This window comes from Malania oleifera, chromosome 8, assembly GCF_029873635.1.
Source record: "Malania oleifera isolate guangnan ecotype guangnan chromosome 8, ASM2987363v1, whole genome shotgun sequence".
In the NCBI taxonomy this organism is placed as follows: domain Eukaryota; kingdom Viridiplantae; phylum Streptophyta; class Magnoliopsida; order Santalales; family Ximeniaceae; genus Malania; species Malania oleifera.
Window position 1 is genome coordinate 24,048,871 of NC_080424.1, and position 23,631 is coordinate 24,072,501.

A 23,631-nucleotide genomic window follows, 5' to 3' on the forward strand; every position below is an offset into this window, starting at 1 on the left:
ATTTTGGATTGAAATCTGGTTTCAATAAGATGTTTAAATTGGGGAAATATTGTGCTGACACTAGATTTCATTTCCATAGGGTAAAACCAAATATATTTTGTGAAATGATCAACCAGGAGTCCACTTTCCCGTATGACCATTCGGTACATGTATCAGTCCATGGAAGAGTGAAAGGGTCACCACTACTGAGGATCGCCCCCCTAATCTTAGATAGGTCGTTTGAGGGTTCGAATGAGATAATAACGGGATCCATCAATGCAAATAGTATTGGAGTGTCCCCAAACATCAGTATAGATTAAGTCAAGAGTGGCATGACTTTGAAGACTATTTTGCCGAAATGGGAGCTTGTGAGTTTTATTAATGGAACAAGAAGTACAAAGATGAGAGACAATTTTTTTCTTTTTTTATTGGAAGAGAAAAAGAGTTGACAAGGTGTTGGAAAATTTTATGAGATGACTTTTGTGCCACCCTTCAACGGAGGTCCGTTCATGTACATTTGCAACCATAGGTGGAGAAGACTTCACCATTGATTCCGGAAGAGTGTAAACACCATTTTCACACGCTCCTTTGAGTAGAACTGCCTCCATGGTCTGATCCTTGACAAGAAAAAAAGAGGGATGAAATTAAACAAAATCATGATTGTGAGTGGTAAAATGATGAACAGAGATAATATTTTTTCGAATATTAGGAACACAAAGGGTATCAATTAAATGAAAAGAGCGTGTGGGTGAGTGAAGAACCAATGAACCAATGTGAGAGACATGCAAACCTGAACCATCACCGATGACAACCTCGTTAGTGCCATCGTATTCAGTATGGATAGATAAATTAGCCAAATCACCAGTGATATTGTGGGAGGCTGCGGAGTCTATAAGCTACTTTGTGTTTGGGGCAGGTACAGTGGAGGCACAATTGGCCGTGCTATAGGAAATTGGACACGAGCACAATATTTAGTAGTATGACCCAACCGTTCACATAGTTGGCATTTGGGTGTGTAACGCAGCTAGCCATTGGGCCTAGGCTTCCTATTGTCTCGTGGGCCACTGATCTTTTGGTATTGGGCCTGAGAGTTGTGGTTCTGTAAGGCTCCATTTCTACGGTAAAAACCATTTGGTTTTGAGAAGCCCGTGGAAGAGTGACCTCCAAAAGAGGAACCAGAGCCATATCGCTTGGTAGAGTAGTTTGCAGAGGCGACCAACTGCTGGGATGTGGCTTCGAGGTGACGGAGGTACACATTGTGACCTACAAGAAGGTCATGTAACTCCTCAAAGGTGAGAGGGCGTTCGTGGGCACGAATAGGAGCTGTGATCTTGCGAAAATCAATACCCAGACTGTTGAGGATGTAAAGTGTTAGATCATCGTCAGAGATTGGATGATCGATGAGGGAGATTGCATCTGCGAGAGACTTGACTGTGTGGAGGTACTCTTGAATTAACTAATTTCCCTTTTTTATCAGAGTAAGTTCCTCCTTAAGTTGCATTGCCCTAGTCTGAAACTTGCTTGCATACATTGTGTGTAATTTTTGCCATGCTTCTTGGGAGGTTTTGGCAATGGAGATGAAAGGTGTAATAGTGGTGGTCGTAGAGGCCAGAATGGCACTGAGGATAAGCTTATCTTGTCTTATCCAGTGTGTTCTTTGATAAGTGGAAATGGAGAGATCATTGGGTTTAGGGCAGGGCTTATCGCCCATAACATAATCAAGAATATTATATCCAATGAGCAGTGCTTCGAACTGGGCACGCCATTGAGGAAAGGTGAAAGGAGTGAATTTTTCATTTATCTGAGTAGTGACATTGAGAGCAATAAGGGGAATTTCTGTTGGAGATGGTGGGGCTGTAATCGGGTTATGGGTATTGTCAAAGGAAGGGATTGAAGACTCGGTGGACGTTGGCTCTACTGATACCATGATGAAGTTTTGAGAAATATGAACAAAGATTCTTATTACTGTCAATGGAGAAATCTTTCACACTTTTTCACTTTATTGTATCAGCATATATACACGTATACAAACTCTATTCTCGGCAAGAGAACTAAAATCAAGTCTCAAATTTACAGCACAGAATATTTGATATTTATTATAAACATAATGTCAGCCTATAAATGAGAACTTGTGATTGGGGGCTTGATTTGAGGAGTCTTTCCTTATACACCATGACAGCGTAGCTGCGTAGGATACCCTATCCTTATTTGTTGTAAGCTTGTCCATGTAAAGAGGCCTGCCAATTTCAATTTCAGAGCATATCCTTCCAATAGCCATCGGTGTCCATCGCTCAAAAGGAAGTTCTTTCAATTGCACCCACACAGGTAGAGTGGTTCTGTGTTCAATCCCAAATTGAAAGTGTCTCGGCATTTTCTTTAAGATAAGGGTCCATTTTGTAAGACATGATTGAGGTCCTCCTCTCTATGAAATTTAAAAATTATCTAGCCCCTGTCATGTTGGATTGACTCTACCTGAACTTTCCAAGATCCAACTAGGAAGTTGAAGGCAACCTTGCCCGGTAATTTTCCTGTGAAGTACCCAACCAGGTGTTTGCAACAAATCCCCACCGAGTCAATGATTTTAGAAGCATGAATTCATGCTCCATCACCATTTGAAGTAAATGCTGGTAGATTACCACAGTTCATAGGATTCTTATTATTGGCGAATAACTCAGTCCAAGCCACTTTTTTATTGTTTCTCATAATTATTCAGCCTTCTTGGTTCTCCTGTACAGCTTGATTTCGCTCACCCTGTTCAGCCAAGTCCACTGCAAGTTGTTGTACTTTTTCCCTTACTGAAGCAACAACTTTGCTCGAGTCCTTTGATCCCATAGTTTCTGGTTTCGAGGGATCCTCATCTCCCCATAACCTCCTCTTTTCTTCAAACTTTCTGGTGCTTCCTTCTTCACTATGCTCACTACTGCTACTAGATAGCCCCATTTCTTCGGTTAACTTCTCAATCACTATTGACAATGTCAACTCTTCATCATCCCCAACTGGTTACAGCTTATGGTTCTCTCACTCGAACCAGCCAGGGAAGGACTGTAAGTAATCCCATATGCATGCGAAGCTTCTCCAACGGCTCAGTTGAGCTCTGCCTCTCCTTCGAAGCTCCTTGAGATTTGTTCAACACCTCATTTGATAAACGAGCAAACTCAGCCATAATTACCTGTCTCTTCTTTTTACTCCAAACATCCTTGTTTCCCGAGTGTTTTCTCGGTTTATTATTATTTTAAAATAATATATTAAATAATACCTTTTTGAAAAAAATTATTCCCAAAATACGTTCACGTAATCTCGCTGCTTGGTCTAATGAGATTTAAAGGATCAAGCCAATTGGGATGTTGACACGTGACAAGCAAATCTTGCTGAATGTTGACACGTGGCAAGTAAATCTCGTTGGACCATCCAATAAGATTTGCCTGCAAATGGAACCGGCACATGAAGTTTGTCAGCTGCATTTAGAAGACAAAAAAAAGGGGGGGATGGGGGCGTCAGCCAAGTCAGCGGGAGGGGCAAGGAGGGAGATCAGTCACTTCTGTTGGCAAAAAAAAAAAGGGGTGAGTGGACATGTTACAGGGAAGGGCACAGAGAGAGGTGAGGGAGAGAAGAGAGAGGGGAGGGAAATTTGGTTTATAGTTATATTTTGTTATATTCCATTGTTTATTTCATAATATTTTAAAAATATCGAGATTCAATTTAAAAAATACCAAAACTTAAAAATAGGGACTTAATTTTTTATAATACCAGGACTCAATTTAAAAATATTGGGACTCAATTTAAAAAATATTGAGACTTAAAAATCGGGACTTAATTTTTTAAAATACCAAGACTCTACTTAAAAATATCATAACTCAGTTTAAAAATGTCCTGAACATAATTTAAAAATATACGGGACTTAGCTTAAAAATATCCTAGATTCAATTTAAAAATATTCGGAATTCAGTTTAAAAATACTGGGACTCAATTTAAAAATATCTGAGACTTGGTTTAAAATATGGAGACTCAATTTAAAAATATTCAGGACTCAGTTTAAAAATGTTCGGGGGAAAATTTTAAAATATACGGGACTCAATTTCAAAATATCCAGGATTTAGTTTAAAAATATCCGAGATTCAATTTAAAAATATCTAGAATTCAGTTTAAAAATACTGAGACTCACAGTCCACCCATCCTAACCTTCTATGTGTTTACTACGTTTCGATCCATTTTGACATCCTAGGTGATTCGAAGTGTCTAAAAATATCTTTAATTTTGTGTAAAAAAAAAAAAAGTTAAGATTAAAACTGATTTTGTCTTAATATTTCCAAAAGTAAATCATTTCAAATTTTTTGTATTATTGCATTTATTTTTGTACAATATTTTGAAATTAAAAAATTAACTTACCTTTTTTGTTTCATTTGAAAAATAAATAAAAAGTGGAAATTATCTTTAATATTAAATGACACTTAAATTGAACCCAATATTTTTAAATTGAGTCCTAGTATTTTAAAAAACTAAGTTCCAATTTTTGAGTCACGGTATTTTTTAAATTAAACCTCAATATTTTTAAAATATTATAAAATAAAAAATAGAATATGACAAATCATAAAAAAAATTACAATAAATATATATATATTTCCTTTTTTTTTGGGTTAATAGTGACCCCCCTCTCATTGATGCATAAATGCAGTTAACAAACCTCCGATTTAGCAAATTTTATTGTCAGTAAGATTTACTTGTCACGTATCAATATCTCAATTGCCCTGATCCTTTAAATCCTTTAAAACGAGATTATGTTAGTATCATTCTGAAAATAATTTTTTCAAACAGAATATTATTTAATATATTATTTTAAAATAATAATAAATCGGAAAAAAAAAACTCCTTGTTTCCCCCTTTGATTTCTATAAACCTCAAGGTGTCTTCCACCTCATCCTTCGAGTTTTCTTCCCTCCCAGCCTTCCCTTGAGCCCTAGATGCTCCTTTTCCAACCATGAGCTCACACAGCCTGCAGATTCAAAACAGCACTTGGGCGGGAAAACGAGAAATCAAAAAAACAACAAACAATCACTCCTGTAGGTTAGAGACACCTTCATCCACCTCCAAGTTCGTCAATCTACCAGCCCGATCCTCAAGATCTGCAGGAAATCCAGCGCAAGAAGGAGATTCACACCCACAACCGTGCATCCGTAGTGAGGGAAGAGAGCTTCTCTCTCTAGACACGGTTTTTCGGAACATGTCAATTTCTTAGTTTGTGTTTAGCTAGTTAGTCTAGCAGAGCATAGAACTCAATTGCATTAAGTACTGCTAAAGCTGAATACATAGTCGTTAGAAATTGTTGTGCTCAAATTCCTTAAATGATTTTTGTAATGAAAATATTGTTGTTTGAACTTTACAAGTGTTCCCATTTTCTGTGATAATTCTAGTGATACCTGTTTGTCTAAAAATCTAAGTAATCATTCAAAAACAAAAATACATTGATATAAGACATCATTTTTTGAGAGAACATGTTTCAAATACAATATCTCGTGAATATTGAGAATCAATTAGCAAGGATTTTTACTGAATCTTTGTCTGAAAAGAAATTGTAGAGATTCACGGAGAACTGGGAATTCACAAAATTAAATGAAAAGTAAAATCATGGGATTGAAATATTTGAATTAAATTGCACATAGGCAGTTTCTTGAGTGGTTTCAAAATAAAAATCTAATTGCTTCATTTGCCTTTCTCAAACCTCAACTACTTAAAATCCTTGACCTTTTTCTTCGCATCTCAAATGGCTCCTAAAGTTAGAGGTGGAAAAACATATAGTTTGCAAAGTAGGGTTCCTAAAGAAGGTTCATCAAATAAACAGAAGATTCTAACTATGGAGCTTTCAGAAAACCCACACATGGACAAAGGTAAGAGTATGAATCCTTCTCTTGAACCTCAAATTCAACCACAAGCTCTAACATCTTTTTTTTTTTGAAGGAATACGTTGAAAGTGACTTAGGAGACAACAATAAAATGATGGAAAGGTTTCCTACTGCTATACTAGAAGATCTTGATGCTGTTATGAATATTACTTCTAGTGAAAAGTCAGATATGTTGATATGTTTTCTTGGAAAGAAATTTTACCACCAAAGAAAATTGGTTTTGATTTCTTTGAGGAAATATTTTTTCTGTTAAAGAGTTGTTTTGAGGCACAAGGATGGGAAATGCTTTGTTAGTTCACTCACTCTGTTTTCGTTACTAGTGTGAGACTTTATTATTCAAACTCAGAATAAGATGGGACTTCTACTCTTCCCATTCTTATGTCCTACATCTTTGGAGTAAATATGGATTTTGAAGTCAAAGATATTTTGAATATTTTTAAAGTACCTTTTGAAGGGACTCGAACTTTAGAAAATTTAAGAAAGGGATGGCAATGAGGGTTGTGTTTGGGTCATTTATAGCAAAACCTGATGCTTCATTACTAGGTATTCAAAATAGGATATTTACCATATTGTCATCAATATATTATTACCCATGAAAGGATCTATGACTATGGAAATTGATATTGATTTATTGTTTATTTGGGCGATGAATAGAAGGGAAAAAGATTGATCTTCCAGTGTTTATAATGGATCAAATGGTAGCAATGACTCAAAAGAAATCATCTTCTTTGCCATATGGTTATATTTTTTACAAAGTATTTTCTGCTGTAGATGTTGAGTTCCATTCATGCTAGGCTTGTACCTATCAAGACTATAGTTTATAATGAGCAATCTCTTGTAGCAATGAGAATGGTTATGACAGTTTGATCGGGTTAGAAAAAATGATTCTAAGAAGTATACTTCAGTACCATCTACATTTGCTTAATCATTCCTTTCTTTTGAGCCTCATATTTATGTCATATTTGGGATATTCAAAGCAAACTGTATGTGATGGAGAAGAAGATTCTTTGGCTGATTGAGTTAGAACTTTTGAGGTTACGAGTTCAAGGATTATAGAAAACTAGGAGAAAATCTAAAGCAGGGTAAGGAAATTTTAGCCTTGGTCCAACCACCACCCCCCTACTGAAGTAATGATGTTTATTGATTTTTGCTATGTGACGTATTAAACATTTGTTTGGGTTATGTGCACGTGTTTTTACTACTACTACTAGGACTCCCTATTTCTTTTTTGCTGCTGACAAAAAGGGGGGAAATTCCTTGTTGATATTATGCTCTAAATGATGATATTTAGCTTTGTTTGATATTACAATAACTAACATTAATTTGTGATGTCTAAAGAATGTTGTCTCTACAACATATATACACAACTTGTTTTTCAACTATTGGGGGGTGAGTGGAGGGGGGATGGGGGAGGAGAGGAAAGACATGAATACAAAGTCAGCCATACCAATTGATACCATGGTATCACACCAAGTACAAAATCTAAACTTTCGTTTTCTTAAAAAGTTTCCAAATCTTCTTCTTTCTCTTCCACCTTAAAACAGCTGTTTTCTCACTTTTCCACTTTCGAAATCTTTGTCGATTCTTCAACCAGCCAGAATAATCCTTTCCCTGCTTACACTCGATGAAATCAGCTAGATCTTCGAAATCAGGTGATTTTTCAGGGACTCCTAGAACACACTTGAGAAAAATTTCCCCACTGCAGGTTTCCTCTGCTTTCTCTTCTATGACAACACCACGATCCTTTACATTATTGAGGGCAGAAACATCTTTTCCTTTTTCTACTGACGTGTCTTCAGTTTCTGTATATTCAATTGCAGGAGAATCCATGCTGTGAAAGGAGAGACGGCAAAATCAAAAATTATTTTGAAATGCAAAGGCAATGCATAAAATATAGGAACCTAACTGTAATTTTAAAACTCCTCATATAGTTCAGTCAATGCCAGTGTTGCCACTACAAAAATTAAGCTCTTTATGCTCAAAATTTATCTAGTATCAAAGTATCATTGCAGTTGGATGTGGTCTTAAGGGTGATCACACAAATATATGCATACATTTTTTCTATGACACATCTCCATAGGTGCTGCTCCAGTTTAGCCTTCCAACTTTTGTTCTACTGCTCCATTACAGTGACTACTTCGTTGAAAAATGACCGCAATCATTAGCTACCTAGCATTAATATCAACCACTCCTTCCTAGTCTGTTATTGCTAAATTTGCATTCTATAATTTTAGTCCTATACAAATAACATACATTATGGGATTTCATCTTGAGTAAAGTTCTAAAATAAAAATCCTACGTAAAAATATTCTGAAAAAAATGTATCAACAGCCAATAATTCAAATAAAACTGATGCAGATATAAACTATCAAGAAACAAACAAAAGATATTGCAGCGTTGAATGCTTATGCTTCGATGACAGACTCAGTAAATCACACACCTTGAGAACTGCGTCTGTAACTTTTGAAATTTCGATGCAACAAGTAGGCTAGATTCCTGGTGTTCCTGGGCCTGCATCATTGTTCAGCTATTTCAAAACATGGAAGAGAGAGCAAGGAATAAACATAACAAAGCCACACATGAAATGGATGAAGAAAAAAATCACCTCTTGAACATTAAGAGGAGAAAACGCAGATGGCAAAGATTCTGATCCAGAAACAAGCAATGATCTCAATGCATCTAAGTTACCCTCTTCAAAAATAAATAAATTCATTAGTGGCATCATTATAAAGATGCAGCATTTCACTAAGAAATCGAGTCCACTGACAAAACTTAATGAAAGCAAGCCAGAAAAATGCACAAGCATCAACTTGGACTCCTTATGCTTTGTTGGTTGAGCTTCCATTGCATCAAATAGGAACTTCTGAATTGGCAGTTGGATATTGATATGCTGAAAACAGCCAATAATATCCACTAGAGATTCATATTCCATACGCGAGGAGAGTTCTTTCAAGGACCTTAGACAAGCCACATCTGCACCATGCCTCAAACACCAAACAGCTTGCAACATTGAACTGCCCATGAGTTTCAATATGGATGCAAGAAGAAAAATATCTTGTGGACTTCTATCCCCCAGTTTTTGCAACAAAATATCATTGTTTTCAGAATATGCCCTCATTAATATGCTATGTAAGAGAGATAAAATATCATCTCTGCATTTTTTTTCAAGAACATATTTGTGCTCCCTTATGAATGCAATCGAAGCAGTTAGCAGATCAGTTTTTGTTCTAGAGAACATATGGCATAAATACGAATGCCATGAATCGTCTAACTTAGTAATTAGATTGTTAATTCTATTTCTTGTAACTGGTTGAATATAAGATTCAAAATATGACTCAGGAAACCCCACAAATTTACATGATTTGACGAAAGAGTTTTTATCTGTAGAATGGCCACCCATTTGCAAAGCAGACATGTGCCTATTATACAAGATGATTGATCTTTCAAATGCTGTTAAGTAGCTACCCATAAATCTAATATCTGGTGCCATGTTCTCAGTAGCCATTCCACCGATGGAATCATAAACTATTAAGGTTTCAGAAACTAGTGAAACTAAATATGCCTGGAAAATTTTGGGTGCAGAAAGGATGACAGGGTTCTGAAGCAATGATATGGCTGCAATCAGGCTCAGCTCGCAAACTCTGGAATTCTTACTATGCAGACAACATAATCCACCAAGAAACTTTTCAAGTGCATGCTCATCAGAAATTGATAGGAGAAAATGAGCAGAAATGACCTCCAGCACACACCCAATGTCATCATGACTAGAGTGCCAGATAAACAGAATTTCACTTGCAGAAGAAACAGAATCAGCCAACAGGAAGTACTGCCTCAATGGTCTATGCACCAATAGCTCATCCAGAAAAACCTGGAAACAAAATTTCCGCATTAAGTTGCTCATGGCAGCAATGACATTCTGACACAAGTGCCTGGCTGGTCAGGAAAAATAAATTAAAAAAAAAATTCAGGGAAAAAATATAAAATTTTAGTGCACGATGAAATTAGTAAACAATATTTTAAATTTCTCAACATTGGCTAGGAGCAGAATCAAATCAAAGGGAATCACATCCGATGCATAAATGGCAGAGGGAACCCCCAAGATATGAACACCAAAGTGGAAGTATTCTATTGAAGTAAACAAGAAAGAATGAGAAAGTTGCTCAAGCATTTCGATTGAAGTATGGATAAAAAAGAGAATATAGTTAGATATATGTTCATCAATTAGTATCATTACTTTAATATACTCAGATCAAGTGGAAGATATGCCAATAATATATATCAATGAATAAATAATGACACAAGCATTGCAATACATATTACCATTTACCAGTACTGAACCTTATTGGACAGAAGGCAACATAATAAATTTCGCAGCAATACATTAGAGGAAATTTTCAAAAGCAATGACAGGTTTGACATATTTACCACCACTTATTAACATTAATAACATTCAGTTGCCCAGAAATTAAACAAAAAAGAAAAATATTGTAAATTAACAAGAATAGAATTCTTTAATATAGCGAATAAATATTCTATATAATGATCCTCCCTCCTTTTAAACTATGACAAAGATTCTCTATATAAATAGTGTTAATGATAGAAGCCACAGATAATGAAACAAAAGAGAATAATTAACTTTCATATTAGTTATAGGAGCTTTTGAAACTAGTAATGAATGTAGGCATGTTGGATAATGTATTCCAGGCAGGATTTTCACTTGGAGGAGATATCCAAAATAAATTTTTTTCAAATATTCTGTTTGGAAAACCTTAAAAAGAGAACCTACAATCAAGTTAATTTCTGGAACATATTTTTATCCACCAAAACTCATCTGAAAAATTCATTCTCTCAGCACAAAGACAAATTCAACTGCTCCTCACCCTCCAACTCCAGCATCCTTTTTAGCAGCACCATCAGCCTCACCTTACTTTTTTTTTTTTGGGGAAAGACAAGGCTCAGTTGTGTGATAGATAGAAAAAAGCAATGAGATGCAAGAGAGATTACAGAAATGGAGTAAGACTACAGATTAACAAAATAAATTCTTTAGGTTCTTGGCCTCATAGCATTTAGTCTTCACATCTAGGCAGATTTGGCTTGCAATGATCTCCAGGTTAGGAGTCCCATTCTCAAACAGGATGTGATCCCTTGTTTTCCAAATATGATAGATGGAAAATACCCATCTCTGGGGGAGTTGCTGAAGCATGAGAGCTTGTTCAAGTTGTTTGCACAGGTTGGATGAGGCTTAGAAATCAAGAGATGCTGAGTGCTAAGTGAGTAGATTTGCAGAGAAGTGGGACATTTGAAGAAGAGATATTCTCTACATTCAAAGCTGAAGCCACACAGACAGTTATAATGCAAAATTATTTTTAATCTTGTTGGCACATTGTAGGTTAAGATGTAAGTGAAGCTGTGCTGTCCTTCAAAGACGCAAAGCTTCTCAAGCAAATGAACTTAACCTTCTTGGTTCTTGTCCCCAAAATTGAAAATCCCAGTTCTGCTAAAGACTTCAGACCAATTGCTTGTGCAATCTCATTTACAAATGTATAAATAAAATCTTAGCCAATAGACTTCAAGCTTACATTGGCTCCTTTGTCAGTCTCAATCAAACAGATTTCGTGAAAGGGAGATGCATTCATGATAATGTTCTGTTAGCCCAAGTACTCCTTCACAACTACCACCTTAGTCTCCAATCTCTAAGGCTGGCTATGAAAGTGGATCTTATGAAGGCTTTTGACTCCCTTAACTGGAGTTTTGTCATTCTCCTCTCAAAAACCATTGATACCCCTGAGCCCTTTGTTGGTTGGATTCAGGAATGCATCACCACCCCATCTTACTCTATTTTTCTTAATGGTTCAGTCAGGAATTGGCATCAGGAAGGGTAATCCCATCTACCCCTATTTATTTGTTCTGGTTATGGAAGTTCTCACTTGTCTCCTCCAATTTGCCGCTCAGAAAGGTAAACTTGCTTTTCACCCATATTGCAAAAGGCTCAACCTCGTTAACCTTCGTTTTGCAGACGACCAGCTGATTCTTGCCAAAGGAAACACGGACTCTGCAATCTGCGTTAAAAATGTACTTGATTATTTCTACCATCTGACAGATCTCAGATGCAATCCAAACAAACCGAAATCAACACTGTCAGTGCCTCCTTAGACCATATTTCTGATATTACCAGTATTCTGGGCTTCAAAGTGGAAAGTTTACCAGTTAAACACCTAGGCTCCCCCCTATCCAAAAAAAGGCTGAGAAAGATTGATTGTGAACCCCTCATCGAGAAGATCACAAGTAGGATTCACAATTGGAGTCACAATTACCTCTCCTATGCAGGGAGGCTCCAGTTGATCAAAACTGTCCTTCCAGGCATTCATATCTACAGGACAACATCCAACTTCCTGCCTTAAGCAGTTTACAATGAAATTGAGAAAGGCTCGAAGCCTTCTTTGGAAAGGCAATAATTAGAACACCCACAGATGCAAAGTTAAAGTGGAAAAAATACGTGCAAGCCCATTGAAGAGGGAGGACTGAATCTCAAACTACTCACCAAATGGAGTGATGTGACAATGATTAAGCTCTTGTGGTTCATTTGCACAACAAAGACCTTCTTTGGGTCATTTGGATGCACTCATATAAAATAAAAAATGACAACTTCCAGTCCCTCAAGGCCTCTGGACAAAACACCTGAACCTGGAAAAAAATTCTAAAAGCAAGACACAAGGACTACCCCTTAATCAAGTTTAGAGTTGGAAATGGAAACTCCATCTCTTTCTTTCATGATAGTTGGCACCCTCATAGCCCCCTCCTTGACCATTATGGGCCTCATTTTCACTCAGAGGTGGGTATCTCTTCTTGCGAAAGTGCCAGAGCTCATTAAAGACCATAATTGGTGCTGGCCTAGACGACCCTCCATCAGCCTCATCTTTGGAGGCAACATTTCCACTTCTTGCCCACTTCCTGCAAGAAGAAATGAGGAATTTCTATATTGTCGATCCCATTACTGCCACCTAAAAATAAAATATAAGATAGTTGACCTAAAAGGCACATGCCTTAACTAAGGCATACGACTATGATAGATCTCTAGCACACCTTACTATGAAGCATGTGCTTTGTTGGTATGGATTCCCATATAGTAATATATCCTTGCCCACTTAATCAAAATTCACAAGACAACAATCATTAAAGCTTAAAAATCATGAAAGCCCAAGCCCTTTTATTTTTATGAAAAAAAGTGCAGAACATAAACACTAGTTTTTTTTTTTTTTGGGTGAGAGTGAGATAGATATCGTAAGCAGAAGCATAGTTATTAGAATCTTACAATTCATGATTCGATTCATACAATTTGCATCAATTTCGCACTAAATCGATTCAAATCTTACTAGCAAGTCTAAAATCAACTAAATTGTTGTTGAATCTATCGATTCACACAATTCTTTACCTATCATAGCCTAAAAAACCCAACTAGTTTTAAAACACCAAAAAAACCATTCCTTACTTTTTTATTTCTTTATTTTTACACAATTACCTTCCATTCCTTGTCTATGTCAATTTTGTGTTTAAAAAGAAGAAAAAATAGAACTTTAGGTCTTATCTTGCCTTCACAAAACCATTCTTCGCTCTAGGAGTAAAATGCTCTACCATTAAGGAGCGAAACATTCAACGGCTATGGTGATACTTATGTTTCATTGTGTTATTAAGATTCAAAAATTTGTTCTTTTAGTAGTTTGTTCAATTACATCAATTTTTTAGGTTAATTGTTTTTTTATTTTTAATCCGAGAAATAATATGCATGAAATATTTTTTATTTTTTTTTTTAAATTGATAAACACTAAAAGCTTTTTTTTTTTTCTTGATTCCTTCCCTTAACAGCATAAAGTTCATTATTTTATTAATATTTCCTAACTCATTCTCTTGCCTTTCATTTGTTTAGGGAAGCCTACACATGAAATATGATTCTTTTATTATCAAAAGTTAATTGTATTTTATCATTTTGCTGCTTGTTTGTATATCAACATATGCATGTCATTTAGATATGATTTTTGAAAATTTACCAAATCTTACTATTCCATTCGATTCTCAATTCTCGACTCCCAAAAGTGGAATTTCAATTCGAATTTTCAATTTGACAACTATGAGCAGAAGTACTCGAGAAACGTGCTTCCTCAAGAACAATGAGGAACCGTCTAATGATATTTATTGACAACTCAAGGTGCTTCTCAACTACCTCAGCAAGTAATCCAGGATTCACCTCAATCATGGCCAATTAGTCATTTGCCAATGTATGGACACATTTTATGCCCACTCTCCTTATTTGCAAGGCCTATTATGGCAACCAAGCTATGGTTGCTAGAGTGAAGGTCGTGATTGACCTTCTCCTTGGGGTGTGGACAACGTGGCAACTTCATAGAACCACTAAGATGCTGCCTCCTCTATAGCATTCATGAACACTTGCATGTAAACTCCGAACTTTCCCCCTTAACAATTACAAGATACAAATCAGTATAAATAATTTTATGTTCATAAATTTTTTTGTTATTGAAATCCTCTATTATCTTTTCATAGTTTTAAATTGCGGTTGCATGTGTCGCAAGACATAGGAGAAGTGGATGTTACATAATGGGAAGTGGTTGCGGCAGCCATGAATTTTTTTCATGCATAATGCCAAAATTGAAGAATAAGCATGGAATCCTTTAAAACATGATTTTTAATTTGACCACTTTTATTCAATGAACAAACACGTTTTAACATGCAACATGATTTTTATATTAATTTTAGTGTGTTGTTTACAGGAAAAATCACATTTTTTATACTTTCCACTACTTAATGATTAAAAAATTTAGAAATGTAATTGAAAATAAAAACAAATTAATTAGAGACATAAAATGAATCAATATACAATTATACATACACATGAAATTCATTAATATCAGTATCAGTATGTGAAATAGTTACATATAGGACATTAGGGGTTAAGCAATGTAGGCCCATTAAGCAATTTAAGACTAAATAGATAATAGTTTCATTGTACTTAATACTTAATAGTTAGTACTAAATAGTTATATTTTCTTTTGTACTTTCTACAATTTTAATTTTTAAAATATAAAATTAAAAATACCAATAACTAAGCATAGCAATTCAGGCCATTAGGGATTAGGCAATTCAGGCTCATTAAGTAAATTAATTAGTTAAGCTATAAACGTAGAAAATTAGCAATTAAAAGTATAAGAAACTAAATAGTAAGTGGAAATAGCCAAGCTATAAATGTTGCATAACTTAAGCTATAAGTAGAAAATTAATTAATTAAGCACTTAAGCTATAAGCATTGTTTAAGCTTAAGTCATAAGCAGCAAATTAATTAACTAAGCTAATAAGCTGCTTAACCTACTTTAGCAATAAATAAATAAATAAGGGGCATTTTGGTATCATTGTCAAAAATTAAAGAAACGAAAACCAAAAGCCAAAAACAGAAACTAAAAGCTAGAAGCCAGCAACCTGTTTGGTTAACATTTATAAAACTAATACAAGTTAAAAACCTAATTAAAAAAAATTCACATTTTCATCTTTAAATCAAAATATTTATAAAAATATGACTAAAATAATAAAATTACAAATAAAACACAATAAAAATTACTATAATAAAAATAAAATTTATTATAATTATTCTACTTTCAAAATTTACTTTACAATAAAAATTTTATTGGACATGACAATTGAAAAATAGTAAAATTATTTTGTAATTGGCTTTATTACTATTTTTTGAAATTTATGTATATTTTTATTTTAATTATATTTAAATTCATATGATCATTTAATTTTTTATTTTAATTTAAAAATGTATAAAATGAATAACTTAATCCAAAATAACTATTTTTGGATATTAAATTTTCTAGCAATAGGTTGTCAAAACAACTGAAAACCATAAAATTTGGTTTTTAGTGTTTTGGCAAACAGCTGAAAACCGGCAACAGAAACAATCGCATTTTTATAATATGTTTTTTCACAGTGGAGAAAAAAAAACAGAAAATAGAAAACGGCAATGATACCAAACATGCCTTAAATAAGAGTAGAGTGGGATAAATTGTACATGCTAGCAAGTAGGCAAACCCATGAACAGGAAGTTAGGAACTCACGAACACAAAGTGCCTCCCATTCCTAAACCCCCTTTGATGTAGGGTAAGAAGCAAGACCTTGGGTTGGAGAATACTTAGAAGAACTGGATCGAGGATTGTTGAGTTTTGTTAGTAGTTTATTATGTTTGTTTACTATTAATTAGTGCAGGATTATGTGTATTTAGAGGTATGTTTGCAATATTTGTGTAAAGTAGGGGTATGTTTGTAATGTAATGTAGTTTTAGGTGTTTATGTGTAATATCATGTGAAGAGAGGCTTTTTTATAAATAGTGTGTGAAAGCCATGTTGTAGGCAGTTGTTGATGATTTTGAATTGGAATTGAACATGAGTTGCCCCTTGGTATCTACTCTCTCCTCCATTCCCTTTCCTCCCTCTCTTCTTTTTCTTCTAAATTCTCCCATGGCTGCAGAACCTTGATGTTGTCCCTACATCATTTGGTATCAGAGCCCAACTTTGACCTCCATTCTTCCATTTTAATCCCCACATTGTCCCCTTTTCTCTTCTCTTCTGCCCTATTCTTCTCCCTCTCTTCTTCTTTCCTTCTCTCCTCTGTTCAGTAACTTCTCGCTCCCTATCTGCTTCTTCTTCTTCTTCTCTCTTCTCTTTTTGTTCTCTAGCTTTCAGTCCACCCATTCTCCCTCACTCTTCTCTTCTTTCCTCGTATTCTTTTCTTTCCTCATCTCTGTTTGCCTTCACTGTTCCTTCTCTTTCTCCGTTCTCTCTGCTATCCAGCAGCTCCTTCCCTCTATTTTCTGCTCTGTCCTTAACCCACTACTCTGCCTGCAGCAGTTTATCCTCCTCTCTTTATTTCTTCCTTCTTCTTGTCTTCTCCTTTCTCTGACACTGCATTCTGAAATTCTCTTAGTTCTTTCATCTTCTATTCTCTCCACTAATCAACTAGGCAAGAAATCACGTTCCATTAGCAGCACCAGACTTGACTAGAAAATTAGCATCAATGAACTCATCAGGGATGACAAACTCTACAATAAGAATGTTTGAAGGACAATGGATGTCATCAAACACTTCCATTGTCTTGCTTGTAGTGTCTTCAAGTTGAGTAACTTTGACATGTCTTGGTTAGTTGGTAAGGCAAGCTTCAAAATGATTTTCCTTCCTTTGTAGTGAAAGACATATGTGTTCCCATGTCCTTGAGTTGCACCCAAATCATCCAACCAAGGAATACCAAATAATACATGGCCAATGTTCATGGGTATGATATCACGCCAAACATTATCAAAATAGTCACCAATTTGGATAGGAACTAAACATCTTTCACAAACATGGTAATATTGTCAATCCAAGATATCTCATAAGGCAGTGGGTGAGGTTGGGGATGAAGTTGCATACAAATGATTCCATTTCTAGAAACCACATTCATAGGACATCTTCCATCAATGATGAATTTGCATACATTTCCTCCACACTTGAGAAACGTGTGAAATTGTGCCCAAGGTATGATAAGTGCCATTCCTTTGTCCAATAATTTGTCACCATATTGCTGGACTTACATATACTGCAACTATATATCACCAAGAGTTCTTAACACACTTGCCCACAATTCTAAAACTAATCATGCAAAACCATAAATTTGACTCCCAATTTTCAAGAAATATATTGAGTTCATCTTAGATCTTGAGTGTCATGCTGAATGAAACAAATTCTGACAAAACTCTCAAATTGCAGCAATAAGACCTGATTTTTTATTCTGGCAGCAGCTATTTCAAGGTTTCATGCCAAAATTATCGTGCTTGCTTGCAATATATTGTGTACACAACAAAATATCTCCTTGCAAGTCAAAATATCATGGAGAAAATCTAAAATATCATGGCTGGAGCAAATTCTCTCAAAACTGGAACCAATAGATGACTCAGGGAGAATCCACTCGTGGGTCAACTTTCCGAAGATGATTTTTGGGGCGAAGGGAGATTCAATGGATGGGGAATATAGTGGTGTTGGTGGTGTAATGAGAAAAGCACAAGAGGTTAGGGTTTTCAAAGTGCCGATGGCTGAAATGTTTTGACTGGCGCGTGGGATGTTCTCCAATGGTCGGACGACAATGAAAATTGTAGAGTCTAAGCTAGAAATTTGGTATCAGAACCAAATATCGATCTTTGTTTTTCCATTCTCTCCCTTAATCTCTCCTTCTCTATTAGTTTCTCATCTCATCATCACTATTCTAAAATTTCAGTTAAAAAAAATCCAAGAAGTTATGCAATTCTTATCTTTTCAGAAAATTCTACTCATGCCCCATTTTTTGAAACCTAATTTCCAGCTTAGGCTCTACAACACCACCCACATCACCAAAAACAGAACCCCCCGCACCTCTTCCCCTCCAGTTTTCATCATCATCCAACCACCGGAAGACACCCCACATACCGGCCAAAACATCTCCAAGTCGTTGGCACTTCGAAAACCCTAATCTCCTGTGCCTTTCTCATCACACCACCAACACCACTATACTCCCCATCCCTTGATCTCCCTTCGCCCCAAAACTCATCGCCGAAAAGTCGCCACCGATGGCTCATGCGCCCCATGCGCCAGCGACCTATGAGTCAAACCCTCCCTAAGCCTTCTCATTGTTCCAATTTCGCAAGAATTTGCTCCAGCCATGATATTTTGGGTTTTCTCCATGATATTTTGATCTGCAAGGAGATATTTTACTTGTGGACACAACATATTGCAAGCAAGGGTGACAATTTGGCACCAAACCCTAGAAATTGTCACTGCCAGCATTAAAAAATCAGGTTTTTCTGCTGTAATATGTGAGTTTTCTTTGTGAATTTGTTTCATTCAGCAAGGCAATCAATATCAAGGTGAATTCGAAATAGTTTTTGAGAAATTGGGAGTAAGGCTTGTGGGAAATTGTGTTAAAGGGCTGTTGGTGTTATATATAGCTGCAGCATATATATTCATAAATCTAACAACATGGTGACAAATTATTGGACAAAGGAATGCCATTATCATACCTTGGGCACAATTTCAAGCATTTCCACACATTTCTCAAGTGTGGAGGAACTGTATGCAAATTCATCATTGATGCAAGATGTCCTATGAACATGGTTTCTAGAAATGGAGTCACTCGTATGCAACTTCATTCGGAACCTCACCCACTGCCTTATGAGATATCTTAGATTTACAACATTACCATACATGTTTGTGAAAGATGTTTAGTTCCTAATCAAATGGGTGATTTTATCATGTTTGGTGTGACATCATACCCATGAGCATTGACCATGTACAACTTGGTTCACCTTGGTTGGATGATTCAAGTGCAACTCAAGGACATGGGAAGACATATATCGTCCGCTACAAAGGGAAGAATATCATTTTGAAGCCTACTCTACCAACCAACCAGGACAAAGAATAAGCAGTTAGTGATCATGTCAAAGTTACTTAAACTGAAAACACTACAAGCAAGACAATGGAAGCATTTGAAGACTTCCGAAGTCCTTCAAACATTCCTATTGTAGAGTTTGTCATACCTAATGAGTTCATTGATTCTAATTCTCCAGTCAAGTTTATGGCGCTGCCAATGGAACGTGATTTCTTACCTCATTTAAGCATTGGCTTTTGAAAAGTCCAAGTTTGCTTATCCATTTTGATCCTCCAACAATTCAAAATTCAAGGCTGAATTTTTTCTAACTAGGGGAGAATTGATGTAAGGCAAGAAGCAAGACCTTGGGAAGATCCACATTGGAGACTGCTTAGGAAGAATTAGATTGATAATTGTTGGGAAGATCTAAGCCTCTAGCTTGATTTCTTACTCAAATCTACCCAAATCACTTCCAAACAGCAACAAATTTCTTCCCAAATGGATAAAATTTCAGACAAAGGGAAGGGGATGCCATAGATCACTGTTAGATGGCAATTCAAAGCACAAATTTCTGTTTTGGAAGCCATAGATCACTGGATCTAAGCTGGTTGACTTTAGTGAGAAGGAGAAATGCACCAAAACTCAGAAAAATCAGGAAAAAATGAGGTATTTTTCAGTATATAGGGCTTACGGCAGGGAACGATAGTGTAATAGGGTGTAACAGCCTGTAACAGAAGCATAACGCCCATTACGGCCCGTTACGGAAGCATAATGGCCATTACAGCTGCGATTTTTTACCCACCACTGTAATGGTCTGCATTGGTATCTTGGCCTTGAAATTCTATAATGTAATGGCACTTATTTAAAACCATGTATCTTTTTACTAAAATTTATTTTCTAATATTTTTTAAACAATTGGTGTAATGGAGGGCACAACTATTGCCTTGATGTCTTACACAAAGTGGGTGCGGTGCCCTACTCTAGACATTTGCCTTTGAAAACACAGTTGGGCTCTTATCCCCACAGATGTGCCATGATCTATGGGCTAGCACAAGATAATGTCTACAGATTTGATGTCGTTCAATTTATATCACATTACATTGTAAAAAAAACAAAGACCGGAAACACTTTCAATAGATACTATTACATTCAGAAAAACTGCAATTTAAGAAGCATGCGATAAAATGCAAGTGCCTCGACACTCTGAACACAGATATCAGATGTCATATATTTGTCAGTCCACAATACAAAACAATCTGTTGTTTGTTGTTCAAACTAAACTATTTTACTTTGTGGAAAATCTTATTTTCCAAGCAACTATTAGCCAAGAAATTTTTTGATTATATGAACAGTAACAAATTTTATGGACTCAGTTGCTAGTGTGATTGTCCATATTTATGGAATCAAACCTCAGCTTCTGGAACATCCTATTAGCATAACACTTTGCATCCAAAAATGAGGCATTGCTTAACTCATGCTTTTCTATAAATACAACTAGAAGTTGGCATCATCGAAATTACCTCAAGCATTGGACGTAAAGAAGGAAGGCACGGATCAGACTGTTCTAAGAAGGATAAAGTGGCAATGTAATCCTCGGAAAAGGAGGTGATGTTAACATTATTGCCATAAGCACCTTCACAAGAAACAAACTTCTTAAAGCTGAAGGCATTTCTCTTACCACCATGAATGAAGTTTGAAGAACATAGTCTGCTAAGTATTGCAAGAAGGACTCGGCATTTTTCCAAAAGAAGATTTAGGTCATACTCAAGCAAGTTCAAGAAAACCAAACAACATCTCAAAATAAGATTGAATTCTTCAGCCATGGCCCATATATCAAAATCCGAGCTTGCTTGTACACTAGAAGAATCATGTAAAGCAGTGAATAACTCTCTAAACCTCTTAGGAAGTTCTCTGAAAATATTATCAGAGAGATCACATAAATATCTGAACATCCTTTTGGAACCATTTGGTCGGAATTCCAAATCCAAGTTATTTGAAGCCACTCTGGAGTTAGAACAGGCTGGTATGTCTAAAGTCAAACTAACAAGCACATAGTACAAATTTTTCAAGAGTGGCGGCTTTAGACCCTGAAAAAAAAAAAAAAAACATCAATACACGATTAAAAATCTGCCTATGTACAAAATTGCAAGCATGAAGATTGAGAAGTGACTATTTAAAAAGTTTAGTCAACGCCCAAGTCTCAAACCAAATTCTGTTGGATTATTAAACGAAAACGTCAAAGAAGAGATGAAAACAGAATAGAGTTTGTAAATTGGCATCATTCTCCAACAGGGTGTCGAAGTTTTCTTGAGTTTCCATGCGTTTTAGAAAGCAGATGCGCTTGGTACAGTCTCCCAAAAAATCATGCCGAAAAAAAATTGTGCAGCAAAATCTCCGCATTTCCAATCTGAAAGTAAAAATACGGGATATTGGTGCTTGTTTTCTTTCTTTCCAACAATTCATTTTAACAAAAAACAAATCGTTTTCTTTTTTTCTACAAATTTGTTTTCTTGGAAAAGATTTGGAACTGAGAACCTAAGAAATAAGTTCTTTGGAAATAAGAATTTCTAAAAGGACACTCCCAAATCAAAATTACAGAGCATATGAAGCTGCGTTTGTCCAAAGGCAGAAAGAAACCCTAAGTCTCTCAACTAAATGAACTGGAGCACGGAAAATGCAAATAAACACTAAGACAGGGAAAATTTTGACGAAATGGGTCACCTCAGGAGCTTCCATGGCCAAGAGAACTGCTTGGACGATTTGAAGAACATGAGGAGCAGTAGACTGTTCATTATCTAGGGTTTCGTTTGCTAGGCTGGAATCTTTCTCGTCTTTGGCAACCATCCCTAGAGAGAGAGAGAGAGAGAGCGCTGTGTAGCCGAGTTGAAGCGCACAGACATTTTATTTTTTTTGTGCTTTAATTTTTGGCGGGAAACCAAAGATGGAGCTGGGGCACACATTTTTTGGGCTACAATCAGTTTCCTTAGGAGATTGCCTTTCAATTTGAAATTGGATTTGGATTTGAAAAGGATATAATATAAAAATATATTAAAATTTATTTAAATTTACATAAATTTAAATTTAATATGTAAAATTTATGCTCTCAATTTTAATATAATTTTATATTAAATCTTATTCAAATCTAATACAACTTCAAATCTAAAATTTGGGAGCCCGTCAAGTTTTTAAAAATTAATAAAAATTCTTTAAAATTTAATTTTATTCATAAAATGAAGCATAGATTAATAATCTTAGTCAACTTGTTAAGTATATGTGGAAAAAAAAATTACATATAATAAAGTGATATTTTAAAATGACATTGATTTGATAAGTTAAATTAAGAAAATTGATCAATATAATATCTTAAAAATTGACTAAACAAATCAAAAATTTAAGTAATTCTTGAATTGATTGGTCCAACAGTTCAATCGCATTGGATCAACCAATTGACATTCATATAACAAAAATTTCTCTTATTATTTCATTTTTTTTAAGAAAATATATGATAAATAAAATTTATTGATAAATAAAAAATACCTTGTAATTATAATGCTGCAAAATGTTTGTTAGATGTACTTTATTAAAAATTTAATTATTAAACACAACATAAAACACATAAAAGATAACTCATTATTTTTAAATTCAAGTCACCTATCAAACATAGTGTTAAAAAACGTAAACTTCAAAATTCATTCTTTATAAATTAAAACTATAAAATTAAATACTAGTTCTTCTATGTGTAGGACATGAATGCTAAGTTGATAAAGATAACTCAAATTTATATTAATTGATTGACATTTATTTGAAACAATTCACTGGTTACTCCTGATTTAATTCAAATTGTTTTGTTATTAAATATGGTATATTCAACCTGATCCAAAAAATAAGTCGCAATTTAACTACTGGCTTATCACATTGGATCAACTAATTGACATTAATACAACAAAAAAGTATAGTATTATTTCAATTTTTTAGAAAATACATGATAAATAAAATATAATGATAAATAAAAAATACATAGTAATTCTAATGTTACAAAATGTTTGTTAGATGTAATTTATTGAAAATTTAATGATTAAACACAACATAAAACAAATAAAAGATAACTCGGTATTTTTAAATTCAAGTAACCTATCAAACAAAGTGTTAAAAAAACGTAAACTTCAAAATTCATTTTTTATAAATTAAAACTATAAGAACCCAACCCAAGGGAAGTGTATTAAATAAATGAAGAAAAGAGAAGGAAAATTTAAAAGGTAAAAATTTGCAAGGCTCGTCAACGAGGCTTCTTTGCCTGTTGACGAAACCTCTTGTTTAG

At 35.1% G+C, this 23,631-nt stretch overlaps 1 protein-coding gene across 2 annotated transcripts; it reads right to left on the minus strand.

The window, feature by feature from the left end:
* Window positions 1-7,160: 7,160 nt before the first annotated feature.
* Window positions 7,161-22,313, minus strand: LOC131161801 (uncharacterized). 2 transcript variants are annotated; one of them, XM_058117778.1, is made up of 5 exons: window positions 22,035-22,313; window positions 20,834-21,400; window positions 8,482-9,744; window positions 8,317-8,387; window positions 7,161-7,707 (listed from the first exon to the last, which is right to left on the minus strand). In XM_058117778.1, exons 1-5 carry the CDS (start codon window positions 22,155-22,157, stop codon window positions 7,359-7,361), a joined length of 2,373 nt encoding a protein of 790 aa, XP_057973761.1. In that variant the 5' UTR covers window positions 22,158-22,313; the 3' UTR covers window positions 7,161-7,358. The 2 variants fall into 2 exon arrangements, with proteins under 2 accessions (XP_057973761.1, XP_057973762.1); XM_058117779.1 differs by having other exon boundaries at window positions 7,161-7,678; window positions 22,035-22,259.
* Window positions 22,314-23,631: the final 1,318 nt, after the last annotated feature.

Excerpts from the sequence above, each read along its gene's own strand:
- LOC131161801 (XM_058117778.1), bottom strand. The coding sequence starts at position 22,157 with ATGGTTGCCAAAGACGAGAAAGATTCCAGCCTAGCAAACGAAACCCTA. Across the intron at positions 21,401-22,034 it reads TGGCCATGGAAGCTCCTGAG|GGTCTAAAGCCGCCACTCTT; the intron begins GTGACCCATTTC and ends TTTTTTTTTCAG. Across the intron at positions 7,708-8,316 it reads TTACAGACGCAGTTCTCAAG|CATGGATTCTCCTGCAATTG; the intron begins GTGTGTGATTTA and ends CTCCTTTCACAG.